This window comes from Panthera pardus, unplaced genomic scaffold (genome assembly GCF_024362965.1).
Source record: "Panthera pardus isolate Hobbes unplaced genomic scaffold, ASM2436296v1 HiC_scaffold_13, whole genome shotgun sequence".
Taxonomy (NCBI): domain Eukaryota; kingdom Metazoa; phylum Chordata; class Mammalia; order Carnivora; family Felidae; genus Panthera; species Panthera pardus.
Window position 1 is genome coordinate 3,789,806 of NW_026526688.1, and position 13,563 is coordinate 3,803,368.

A 13,563-nucleotide genomic window follows, 5' to 3' on the forward strand; every position below is an offset into this window, starting at 1 on the left:
GTCTTAGGCATGACTCCTCCTTTGAGATAAGGGTCTGTGTGCTAATGAGAGTAAACATTTGGCAGCTCCCTGAAATCAGTTTGTCTTGGAGTTGAACTTCAAAGTCCGCCTGGAGAGGTTTTCGAATATATTACTGTTAAGCCATGTTCATGTTCATTCCTTTTTATAGTTCTGCATCTTTTTATATTTTTGCACTATGTGCAAATTTTCTATTCGTCACTCCGTGTGTGTGTGTGTGTGTGTGTGTGTGTATAATTTTAACCATATGTATATTGGTTATATATAAATATATTTACATATATTAAATAATATATGTATATATGGTTAGGTAATTATATAAATAGTTATATGGTTATATATATTTATATATAGTTGATTCATATTTATTTATTTATCAATGGCTGATATGTCTAAGCTATTACAATTTTCTGTCAACCAGAATGTTACTTAGATCTACCAATTTGGACCCTCTTCAAATTTGGTATTCTATTTTTTGCCTTTCTTCCAATCACTGGTATAGATGCCAAATTCACTGATCGGTTTAAGGAATGATACCTAGAAATTTCTTCTGTGGTTCAATGCCAATCTGTTAATCAGGATCAGGACCTTTGGAGAAGATCAATCAGTAGTTATAGAACAACCCTATTGATCAACCTACCTACCTATTGGTCAGTCAGTTTGCCTTCTGAATATTGATTTAGGATTTTTCTAAGTCAGGGCTATATAGCTCTGTGGATATGGATGGATATAGACAAAACTCAGATGGAACTTCCCAGGCAAAGGTCCCAGAGTAGGTAAACAGGGCAAAGGTCCCAGTATAGGACAAAGGTATAAGGATAGGGAATCTCAGGATGAAAACATCCAAGATGAGGTAAACAAGATGAGGTATTCAGGGCAGGTAACATCCCTCCAACTTAGTACAAGAGCAGGAAGCTGCTTTCACAGGAAGGAAGGATCCAAGGAGGTAAACAGGTAAATAGGGCTACAGACCTCTGCAGGCAAAGTTGCCCTGAGGGGAGCTAATTAGCAGAAGAAAGGTGCCTTGTTGACCCTGAGGTAGCCTGCTCTGTCTTCCTTGTCCCCTAGGCCCGTTTCCGTAAACAGAGGTGGGGCCTCATGTCTGCTGTAAACAACCTCCAGCCCAGGGCCAGGATTTTGCTTTGTAGTAACCCAAACCCCTAACCCTGCACATCTTGCCCTCAGGCCCCTGAGTTAGTGTTCAGATTTATTGTCTCTTTGTGCACGTCCATCACCATGTTTGTAAGCCTTCTGACCCTAATAAAAATGGAGCAAAGACCCTTACCCGGGCTCTTGTCTCCTCTCACATTTTTAATCCTGCGTCCTGCTTTCTTGCTGGACAAGAAAGGGCTCCAGACGCAGACTGTACAACATATATATGTGTCATATGTTATGTATGCCCCCTGTTATGACTACAGGCATGGTATGTGGCCTTAAAAGCTAAAGGCAAATAGAGATCTCTAAAAAAGGAGATCAGCCTTGCCTGATCTCAGGAAAAGAAGCCAAGTGTAATGACTCCTATAAAACCATATATTTGCAGTCAAAGAAGATAAAGGTAAGAACTTTCTGGCAGCATCAGAAGACGATGTGAGATGGGCAAGGCTCCTGATGACGGATGAATACATTTTGGTAAAACACAATTGGCCCTGCATTTGAAGTCTGGCAATTCCTCGAAGGTCCCCCTGCCCCGGGGACCCCGGTGGCAAATAAAACCAGCACTCCTCCTCCACGTGTGCTCCCCAGCGCTATCTGTATTCAAGCCCCTGAAAATTACTCTTAGTTTTCTACCTCTTGTCCAAAAGGACACAATGAAGGCATTACGGATTTTAAAGTGGGTTTTAGATAGGACATGTCCAGACCATTTGTTGGAGCGTTACTAAAATCTCCTGGAGTGGCTGGCACGATTTCGCTTTTCATTCTGCCTTTCATGGAAGCTGTCTGCAAACTGTCTCTCTGACCTACTAGATTCTGGAGCGTGGGGGCTTATTAGAATCTCCTCGTTTGGCGTCCTGGTTTGCATGTGGCTACTGTTTAGGGAATGCGGGCTTAACTGATGTGCTCATGGTCATGATTTGGGGGAAGCATGAGAAGTTTGCTTGGGAGGGCATCCTGCTTTCTGACAGGTTCATTTGATTGTTATTTGCAAATGCAAAATGGAATTGTTTTCAATGGATCTCCTAATAAGTTGGATCCTTTTTATGGTATCGATAAGGATTATTGACTATTAAAAACACATGGGCAAGGACACTATGTTATCCAGGTATAAACACTAGAAATTCCATACCAAGAGGAAGTTTCAAACCTACATACTGGTGACTACAGACTTTGTTTCACTCAGCTGCAAAAAAAATCTCACATTTTTCCTTTTGATGTTCACGTACATGTAAATTATTAAAGCAGGTAGCTGGGTTTAGGTACTGTGAATATATTTTACAGCTGAAAGGGTATGATGTCACACTTGCATATTCACGTGGCCTATATGCTGTACCATTTTTAAGGAGCGGATAAAGAAAACAACAGGGCAACTGTGGATATTTTCCAGTTAGGTAAATATGAATTAAAATAAATGCTAATATATATTTATTGACTTACTGATTAAAACATAGTAATAATTCAAGGAAAACAATAAAATACATTGCATGCGGTCAAAGCAGGAAAGCTTTACTAGTAAGTTGCTAGTACCCTTTGTAGAATTTCCAAAGTCAATTGTTTACGAAAGTTCTGGAAGGTATTTTCAAGCTTATATCTCTGGTTCCATCTCTGGTAAGGGAATCCTGAAACTTGAGGGTGAAAACACCAAAATATCTTCCGTTATTTTCTGTATATCAAATGGGGCATTCTTACCTTGAAATTGTGCATTAAATCCTTTGCGCCGATGGTTGCTGTCAGATGTAAAATGCAGTCGTAACCAGTTCTTGCTGCTTATAACGGGAGAAGGAAGGTTCATGCCAGTCAGCCTGGAAAAGAGAACCAGAAAAAAAAAAAGCTCCCTTATAAATCAACCAATAAATGTCCTCTATCAAACCCACTTAAAAAAAAATTTAATGTTTATTCATTTTCGAGAGAGAGACAGAACACGAGCAGGGGTGGGGCAGAGAGAGAGGGAGACATAGAATCCAAAGCAGACTCCAGGCTCTGAGCTGTCAGCACAGAGCCTGAGCCGAACTCATGAACCGCGAGAACATGACCTGAGCGGAAGTTGGACACTCAACCGACTGAGCCACCCAGGAGCCCCTCAAACCCACTTTTCAAATTGACTGCTGACAGTCATGATTTTGAGCTGCTTAGGACAGAAGTCATCGATGAGCTGTGCTGACCCCTTGAAATGACTCAGGTAATGTCACGTTTGCTCGCATATCAGCGCTATATTTTACCCTTGATGACGTGAAGGCTTTCACCCATACTTGACATTTTTTATTCTTCTTTATTAATGATGGACACATGAGAAGATATTCTTTGGATCTGTTATCAGATCCTGTTTTCATCAGGACCTCAATCCTAATGACTTCTAAAAGGACAAGAAATAGGCAAACGGTAACATTCTGCCTTTCACCCTTTCAACACTTTGTGATTCTGACCTGCCCTCAGATACACTGTTTATCATGTTGATAGAATCCTGCATTTCTAGTCTCCTGTGCACAGAGTTCCAAACAGTGGCCCTTCCCCACCCACGGGAGGAAGAGCAGTGTAGGGGGTTGGGGACAAGCACCGTTGAAGAGATTTGAGATGAGATAAAGTTATGTTTGGGGCAAGCGGTATTTAAACACAAATCTTTCAGAATCAGACACCATCTCTGGCTAAGCTGTTGAAGCTCCCCTCCCAGTTTACACTGTATGGTTTAGTTGTCAGAAAAAAAAAAAAAAAAGTAATTTACTTCCTGCTACTGAAAACCTGGCATCTCCAAGAAGTGAAAGTCTTCTCAGCTCTTCTCAGGTGTTAAAACTCCTCCCTGTCGGAGACACAGGGGTACGTTGGGTTTTGGCCAAGGGCAGAAGTATCCTTGGGTGGGGCACCTCTGGTTCCACCTGGTACAAGTTCAGGTAGTACAGTTGCCTTATCTTTTCTGAACCTCTACTTTCCAGTGTGTAAACTGGACCTGAAAACACATCCACTGAGGGCTTGAAAGAGATGATCAAGAGATATGTGTAAATGCCCCTGATGCGCGTTTTAAATGTCACCCCGAGTTATGCATCATAGGATTATTTTGCATCTCAGTTGCCAAGTACATTTGCAAAACGATGCTTATTAGTGCCGGTGATCAGCAAAGGTTTAAGCAGTCCACTTGTGGCTGGAATCTGTGCTGCCCTTCGTGGGCTGGCCTGTGCCCGCAGGGCTGCTTGGCCGGGCTGCAAGCCGTCTTCCGTGCACAGGATTCCCTAGGCACGGGCTGGCTTCCCTCCTTTCTCCATTATCTGGAGGGAAAGCAGCATCAAATGAAATACGTAGTCAAGCTCTCTGATGTCAGGGTGTTCAACTTAAACTCTCAGGTTTAAAAACGTGCAGGATCCGTTTAAAGAGAAAAGCCAAACCTTGGCTGTAACCGATTGCAACAGTGTTTATGTCACTGTTTGAAATAATCTTCTGTGAGAGGAAATACACCACTCCGATCTGCCTATTTGCCTGGATTTATGTAGTTCTGACTGCCGAGGTCGGATACAGCTGCTTCTAGGAAGCATTGCGTTACTCTGCTACTTTGTCGGAAGGCTTTCTCCCCCACCACCTTGGTGAGCGTGTGTTAGATTCTGTTAGAAATAGGTTACCCCTTTGCCTGATACTGACAATGGCCAAAAGGTAAGTGACTTCTGGATTCAAAAACCCAGTATATCCTGCTCACCTACATTTACTCGCTGGCAGTTTTATAACTGAATTCCATGTTTACTTGTTGAGGCTTTAACAGTATTTTTCCCCCTCAGTTAGGTTCTTTTTGAGGGGTTCAGATCTCAAGAGCAGGGTGGGATTGCATTTTAGTTGTGTATCAACATTAGTAATGTGAGTAAGTAAATATGCTCTCCACCTCCCACATTTTTCAAATACCGACCCACAAAAAATGATAGTTTTGTGTTAATCAACAAATTGCGTCTCTAAAGTGAAGACATAGTTTAGGGTTTACTAGGAATGCAGTTTCTTTTTTTTTTTTTAACGTTTATTTATTTTATTTTTTGAGAGAGATTGTGCAAGAAAAGGAGGGGCAGAGAAAGAGGGGGGGAAGAATCCCAAGCAGGCTCCACAGAGCACCAACATGGGGCTCGAACCCGGAAACTGTGAGATCATGACCTGAGCTGAAATCAGGAGTCAGATGCTTAACCGACCGATCCACTCAAGTGCCCTAGTAATGTGGTTTCTGCTGTAACCATTCGACTCTGCTGTTGTAGTGAAAAATCAGCCATAAAATGGTTATGGTTGTGTTCCAGGAACACTTCCTTTATGCAGGTTTGCATGTCATGTAATTTTTCTACTAAACAAAATGTTACTTTTTTTCTTTTTTCAAGTTTTTACTTAAACTCCAGTTAATTAACATACAGTGTAATATGAGTGTCAGGTGTACGATATACTGATTCAATACCACCATGTGTCACCTGGTGCTCAGCACGGCAAGTGCGTCCTTAATCTCCCCACCCATCTCCCCACTGGTGACCATCGGTTTGTTCTCTAGAGTTTGTTTGTCTCCCTCTCTTTCCCCCCCTTTTGCTTGTTTTTTGTTTGTTTCTTTCTTTCTTCCTTAAATTCCACATATGAATGAAATCACCGGAATGTTTATAGCAGCATTATCTACAACAGCCCAACTATGGAAATAGCCCAAGAGTCCTCTGACTGACCAATGGATAAAGAAAAAAAGATGTCGCATATATATTACACATATATGTAATAAAAACTAATGAAATCTTTTTGCAGTGATGTGGATGGAGCTAAAGAGTATTGTGCTCTATAATAAGTCAGAGAAAGACAATTGTTACTCTTTTTTGACGGTTTTTCAAATACTCAACAACGTAAAAACCATTCTTAGTTTATAGGCTAGGTTTGGCCTGTAGACCATGGTTTGCTGACCCTTGCTTTGGCGAATATGAGGCAATTTGTAAAAATACTGAGCAGGTAGATAATTAGGTGACACATATCAAGGTAGTGTAACTAGTTTCTACAAATATGTAACTCCTGGACAGATGTATTTTATGTAGAATCAAGGGTGAGGACTTTGTAATAATTATATAATTCATTTTCTATGGTGAGAGGCAAGCCGTGCCAATGAGTCACACTCCAGAGTGGATCGACATGCTTGGATTTCTTGATTTGTCCATGGGAAATAGACAAATATTCATATCCTCTTTTCTTGGGGTGTCAGGTTGGTGGAGGTTCTATATAAGGCATATCCTTTGGAACTGTGACTTTTTCTGTCCTCTTCCACAGGCCTGGGCTAAATTTTTTTTAATGTTTATTTACTTTTGAGAGAGAGACAGAGCACAGGTGTGGGGGGTGGGTTACCCAGAGAGAGAGGGAGACACAGAATCCAAAGCAGGCTCCAGGCTCCAAGCTGTCAGCACAGAACCTGATGCAGGGCTCGAACTCATAAGCCATGAGATCATGACCTGAGCCGAAGTCCGATGCTCAACAGACTGAGCCACTGAGGTGCCCCAGGCCTGGGCTAATCTTAAAGCTGTCATTTAACAGAAAGATTACATTATAAAGTCAATTGTTCCTTCATTGAAAACTAATTTAAAGGAAGTTGACTCATACACAAGCCAGTGGTTGTTATAATAGATTTACTAAGAACTTGGATGATTCAGACAAGATGTAAAGAATTGAACTGAACAGCTTGGTGGCATCAGAATGGCTCCCAAAGGTGTCCACAGCTTAATCCCCAGGCCCTGTGACTATGTCACCTTACGTGGCAAAAGGGGGCTTTGAAGATGTGATAAAGTTACAGACCTAGGGTAGATTATCCTGGATTATGGGGTAGCCCAATGTAATCAAAAATCCTTACAAATGGAAGAGGAAGACAGAGGAGGAGAGTCAGGGAGAAGAAGGAACCCAGGAAGGAGGTCAGGGGAATGCACATGAGAGTCATAGCCATGGCTGTTGACCCTGAAAAGGGAAAAAGGGGCCGCGAGCCACAGAATGTGGATGGTCCTTACATGCCTTCTTCCCTAGAGCCTGGAGGGGGAAAACATCCCCGCTGACACCCTAGTTTTATTCCAGTATAGCCTGTGTAAGATTTATAACCAGCACGGCCATAAAATAATACATCCATGTCAGTTTAAGCATTCATAGTTGTGTGAAGTTGTTATGGCAGTAATGGAAAACAAACATTTTAATACATGTGTCGTATGTTTCATTCTAAAACAGTCTGGAATGAGAGGAAATAGGGTAGAACATGTCGTCACTCTGAACCTATTAATAATCTTGGGGAACTGGCCCATTTTAAACACTTCGTATAGTTATCAGGGATTGAACATCCATCATTGTTGGCTTGTTTCTCTGAAAAGTCCTGCTCAGTGCTTAGCTGTATGTCTTTGAACTCTTCTGGATTTGGTTTTCTAATAAGTAAGTAGTTTGGGATGTGAGAGATTATGGGGCAATAGTAGGAACTTGACATGAATAGTGAGCATAAGATACAAAGCAGAAACATTTCACAGAGAAAGGATGAAATAATGGCAGGGATCAAGACACGTTTCTGTCTATTAGTTGAAAGTGTCTAACATATTCTGAATTTTTATCCTATACGCATAAAAGCAAAGGAAAATTACCTGGTGAAATCAGGAGATTCAAGTATATTTGGACTTAAAAAATAAAGGACACGTCAGGGTGATCTGCCAGGAAAGGGTCTTCCTGAGGGAATGTGAGAGGCACGTCATTTCTGGAGCATCTCAAACTAGGTCAGGAAACCCATAAAGCCTCACAGTGCGGATATTGAGCAGTCCCTTTAGACATGGCTAGAGGAACTGGTAGTTCTCACTCTTCCCCCCAAGATGGCCAAATTAGGCAATTTCATCCATTGGCAAACTCATTTCTTTCAAAGACTCAACAAGGTTTCGCTGCTGCCAACAGTAAAAATAGATGTGGGACCCGCGGGGTACTTAAAGTTAAGACGACCTTCTTTGAGCCGAAATAGAACCGGCCAGTCTGTTCCACTTTCTCCAAATAGCTTTACCATAAATTTCAGGGTTCTATTTATAATACGTTCATAACTTCCTTTCCCACTTAACCTCCCGCAGTCCATACTCTCAGGTGTAAAATGAGGGGTTTGAGTACCTCTTCTTCTCAACCATTACTGCCTTGTGTCGGTGACTCATTCATTTTACTTACGTAACTCGAAAAACATGGAGTCAATTTATTGAGATAATTTTCTGAAATGCATTCAGAAATGTGAAAGGTTTTGAAAGAGCTCTGTTTGAGCACTTGTTTGACATTAAGCCAGATTTCTTATGTCTTTAGAAAATCATCATATAAATTGCTGGGAGTTTCTCTCTAGTTAAACCTCTTTAACTGCGATGACTAAGAAGCCAGAAAGCATTAATACCATCAACAGAGACTGTGAATTACCCAGCCTCCCTAAGGAGACTCAAGAATTTCATAAACCTATTACTCCCAAGAGCTGATCGCTTGTCATCTACAGAAAGTCATCTAGAAGTTGTCAGATTTTCCTGTGCTCTTCTGGACATGTAACTGACATGATTCAGAGGGTGGTGTTTCACTTCCCTCTGCTTTATAAAAATGGAATGGAATAATATGATCCAACAAAGGGTTCCTGAAGTGTCAGGCTTCTCAGTGAGTGTTATTCATGCTACCAGGGAAAGCCACTGTCTTCTGAGCATACATTGAGTTCATATTGCTTCTTCTAAGCCATATTTTGGACTTTGATGGAAGTAACGATGGATGTTAAAGGTAGTTCTTACCTTGGAAGTTCATTGAAAAGCAATGAAAAGGAGAGATCCAGAAGTGTGTGTGTGTGTGTGTGTGTGTGTGTGTGTGTGTGTGTGTCTGTGTGTGTGTCTGTGTGTGTGCGCACAAATATGCATGTACACAGATATATATAAAATACAATAGATATATTTATATACAGATATTTCTAGAAATTTATTCCTAAAGTTTCACACTCACATATCTACCCTCTGGGAGACACTGCTACAATAACAAAAGAAAACAACCAAACAACAAAAAACCATCCCTAGCCTACTTCAAAGCATACGACAGGAGAAGACCTCTCCTTCAGAAAGTTCTTTCTTTCATCGCAATCTGTTCTTTCTGTTAGACATCTCTTCCACGCGCCATGGCACTCGTGATTAGCCCTCATGCAGGTCTGCTCTCTCCTGGACAGCTTTTCTCTCTAGCTTCACTCTTTGCTCGAGGTACCTGTGAAGATTCGCTCAGGATGGAACACCAATAGCTATTCTCCTCCATCTCACGGACGTTGTCTCCTCTCATGTCTGGAGCCATCACGTTGTCCCTGCTCTGTGTTCCTCTTGTATATTCTGTGCCTTTTACAAAAACGATTTCTAGCCTCTCGAGCTCTCCATCCCCTGTTCAGTTCCCAGCTCATCTTTCTAGGCTCACCCCATGTACACACCCTCCCCTTGGTTTCTATGCTCCGATGTGGATGTGGTTGACTTGGTTCAGTTCCCAGCGGAAAGCCCAGTGCTCCTTCCTTGCTCAGACTCTTTGTACAGATCACTCTCCCACCAGGACCCAGGACACCCACCCACCCTGGTGCACCTCCTCTTTGCTTGCTAGTAATTCCTGGTCCCCCTGTCGATTTCAGATTATGGGTGTCATTGTCAGGGAAGCATGACTTGACCATGAAGTTGAGATCCTTCCTCCCGGGTTATGTCTTCTCCTGGAGCCTTCATGGAGACATTTCAGAGCTGAAGTTGTGTTATCCCCACTGTTGCTCTGGAACCTAGCCAGGCGCTGGGCATATAGGAGCAGCTCGTTACAGATGGGATTAATAAATGGAATCGGTAACTTTAAACATGTGGCCCAGCCCCGGCTGCCTTTCACAAAGTGAGCGCTGCTCTAAACAACGCTTCCTGTCACACCAGGCTGGGCTGCATTTGTGCCCAGGCAATGTCTGTGTTGGGTATCTCGTACACCTTTGTGACCCTGGAGGAAAGCAAAGAAGGAGTAGAGAACCTGTGCCAGGAAAATAACAATGGCTCCCATGTGCCCCAGACCTAGGTCTCTGCACACAGACATGCACAGCTCCAGGGAATACGATCTGAATGGATGCCCCCAGAGCTCCATTTCTTCACGGACAGGACATCTACTCTCCACTCACTGTAATGATCCCTAAGGGAATCCAGAGAGCCACCACTTGCTGCTCCAGGAATGTCCTCAGTACCCACCCCCTCAGCTCTGCCTTTGGTGGCTGGTGAGCTCTTTGGCAGACGCTTAGACCATAGACACACCACGTCCCAGATTTCTGTAAGTGTGGCAAGCTCTCAGATGTGTAATCCTCATGACACCAAATCAGGCAGGGCAGCAGGGGATCCAAGGGAGGCATCAGAGTGTGCAAGGTACCCTCATCTCGTAGACGCCTCCTCCACCTGAGACCTGCATGCAAAATCTACTCAGACGCTGAGCATTTCGGACACAACTCTGTGACGTCTGCTACACTCCTCTCTTCTGACCAGGCACTGCCCGTGTCCTGGCCAAACCCAAACCTCTATGCGTGCTGTTGGAGAGGTCTCTTCCTGTCCCTCTGTGTAACTACGACATCACTGCCCTGACTAATTCAAATCAACATTACAAATGACCTGCGTGTGCCTGACACCCTGCCGGGCACTGAAGACATAAGTTCCCAGCAAGCTGTGGTCCCAACACGCATCAGCGGAGTGCAGCCCACATAAGCGTCCACAATAGGGGGTTTCCACTCCTCTGGGGAGGGGGGAGGCCACTCCTGGAGGTGTGATGTCTGAGTTGTGACTTGCCAGCTGAATGGATAAGGGGGGGGGGGGGCACTGGGGACAGCAACGACAACAGCTTGTGCTGATTCCCAAGCTAAATCACAGCACGAGCCTCTCCTAAAAATGCTTTCATTGCTCCAAATCACTCCCGAGAAAGACGTCAACTTTCTTAGCTTGGAATTGAAGACGCTTCCCGAAGACACTCCAACCATTGCTTGCCTTATCTCCTGTCTGTTCTTTCCCAAGTCCTCTGTAGCCACAGAGGGTGGCTCCCTAGCTTGTCCCACGTGGCCCAGCTTCCAGGTCTGCTTCCCCTGCGCTCCCCCAGCCAGAGTCCCTTACCTGGCTTTTGCCTGTTTAAATTCTCCTCAAATTTCAAGCTTTTGCAGAAGACTATCCCTCTTAAATTCCTTCTCTTCCGCGGGGAGGATCAACCACCCGTGCCTTCGTAACCCTTGAGCACCTGCTCACATATTTCTATGGAGATGATAGGAGTGTGTGGTACTGTGGGTGGTTATGTAGATGTCCGCTTCCCCGACTGAACTGGGAGCCCACTGAGGGCACGGCCAACACCTTATTAATTTCCCTCATGCTTGCAGCACTGTGCATACACCAGAGAGTCTCAATATACCCACTTTGAATGGTTTCTGTGCTTTTGTTTTTGCTCACGATGTGAGCTACTCAAACAGCGGCACACCGTAAGACTGAAGAACAGTTAAACTCCTTATGAGAATGTCATTCCCATCTTTCCACACACAGGAAAGTCTCTGTCGAGTGTGAACACTGAGTGGGACAGATCTGGCGTCTTCTTTGTGTTTCTCCTAGAATATCCACGGGGCCCAGAGCAGGAATGCCGGACTCACTTAAGGCAGTGAAAACATCAGTCTGTGTCAAGGAAGGAGCGGGAGCAGGACAATAAAATCTATTAGAGGTGGGGCAAAGAGGCCCAGGACAGACAAGAGGGATTTGAGAGAGGGTCAGAAAGGTGTCCAGGACTTCAGCAAGCCAGGCATCAGGAATTAACCCGGAGGTCAAGCAGAGAGGATCATTTGGGAGGGAATGTGACAAATCCTGTCCTCTAAAGCTCAAGGACTAAATGTCAGGGAATTGCCCTGAATGAAGCCCGGGAAATGGCTCAGACAGACAAGTAATAGGATAAGACAGTCAAGAGACAGCGGGCTCTGACACCATTTCTCAGTGGGAAGTTCTCTGGGCCTCTGGGCCCCCCTCCAGACAGGGGAAGGAGGCCAACCCGGAAAGCGGAGTCAGCCCATGGATGTCTTTTCCTTCCTAGACCGGAGGGCAGCCTCACCGCATCCGGGGCTGTGTGCGTGCCCTTCCGTGTGGGGGGAGCTGTTCCACACATACATGGCACAAGGTCATATCTGTATTACAGATCCTGGGCGGGGAGCAAGCTCGTCTGCCTCTAAGTCAGTGACCTGGAAAACGAAACTTCCGGTCTGTGTCTCTAATCCTCTGCTCTGTCCAATATCCTGGTGGGTCGTTTTATAACTATCTGTGAAGACAGGTGTCTGGATTTTGCCAACAGGAAAAACATTCTTTGTCTCCTATATCACTTGGACTCTCAAAATAGCTAACAGTTGGTGCTAGACACGGATGAGTATCGATATCATTTTCTGGCCATTAAAAGAGACATTATCCACAGATCTCTATAATAAATGCACGCACAGTCAATACCTGAAGACCAACATTTTTTTTTTTTTTTAAGGCAAGATAGCATTGGATTTCTGGATCACTGATCATTTTCTCTTTGATATTTTTAGCATACATGCGTTCTAAGACATTGTAAGAAATACTTTCTCCTTAATCTTGGGGTAAGATTAGTCTTATCCTAGACCATTTCAAGAACCTGAAATGAGCTTATTTATTTTTTTAGCAAACTTACTTATTTTTTTAGCAACACCTTATGCAACCAGCTGGTACGACACGGCCACCTTGCTGTGCTACGGCCCACGGCAGGAGCTCAGCCGCCCCCACTGCTATCACAGGGCACCCGAGGCGTAGGGCTGTGACATCTGAGATCATCAGAGCCTGTGGTGTCTCACCGAGTGGCACCCCTGTGTCGCCGCCCAGCTCCCGCAGACCTGGTTACACCTCACACAAGTACGCGCAACCCCCGGGGTGTGGGTCTGCGGCTGCTGCCTTCCCGGCTGCTGCGGTCTGTGGCCACTACCCTCGTGTCACAGGAGGTGAGCTCCCTCCACGCACAGGGCTCTGCATTGAGGCTGCGGACTGGCTAGCGCTCTTGCGGAGGCCCACCTCCTCCCTCCATCAGGGGCACATCTCTAATCCCGCCATCATTGCAGACAAAAACTGTGGCATCAGCCTCACCTGGATTGAAAGCCAGCCATGCCCCGCCCCCCCCCCCCCCCCCATTGGGTGGCCCCGGGCCTTTGCTCAAGTCACCTGGACCTCCAGGCCTCACCCATGTGCATAAGCCCACGCACACTGGGCTAGACAGGCTGGGGGTGCCCAGCGCTGTTCCCTACTTTTCCATCCCAGAAGGCGTCAGTTTTGTCTTGCTTCTCTCCCAGCAGCAACGTGATTCAGGGAAAAGGGATTACATCTGACCACCTCCATATATATATATATATATGCATGATATACACGTGCACTCTTAGGTATGGAA

General features: G+C 44.6%; 1 protein-coding gene across 5 annotated transcripts in view; it reads right to left on the reverse strand.

The window, feature by feature from the left end:
- Nucleotides 1–13,563, reverse strand: part of CSMD1 (CUB and Sushi multiple domains 1) — a 2,004,702-nt gene that overhangs the window by 729,826 nt on the left and 1,261,313 nt on the right. For all 5 annotated transcript variants that reach the window (XM_053900776.1, XM_053900775.1, XM_053900774.1 and 2 more), the window contains one exon: nucleotides 2,863–2,975. In XM_053900776.1, coding sequence (XP_053756751.1) covers nucleotides 2,863–2,975 — 113 coding nt within the window. The remainder of the gene's footprint in view (nucleotides 1–2,862; nucleotides 2,976–13,563) is intronic.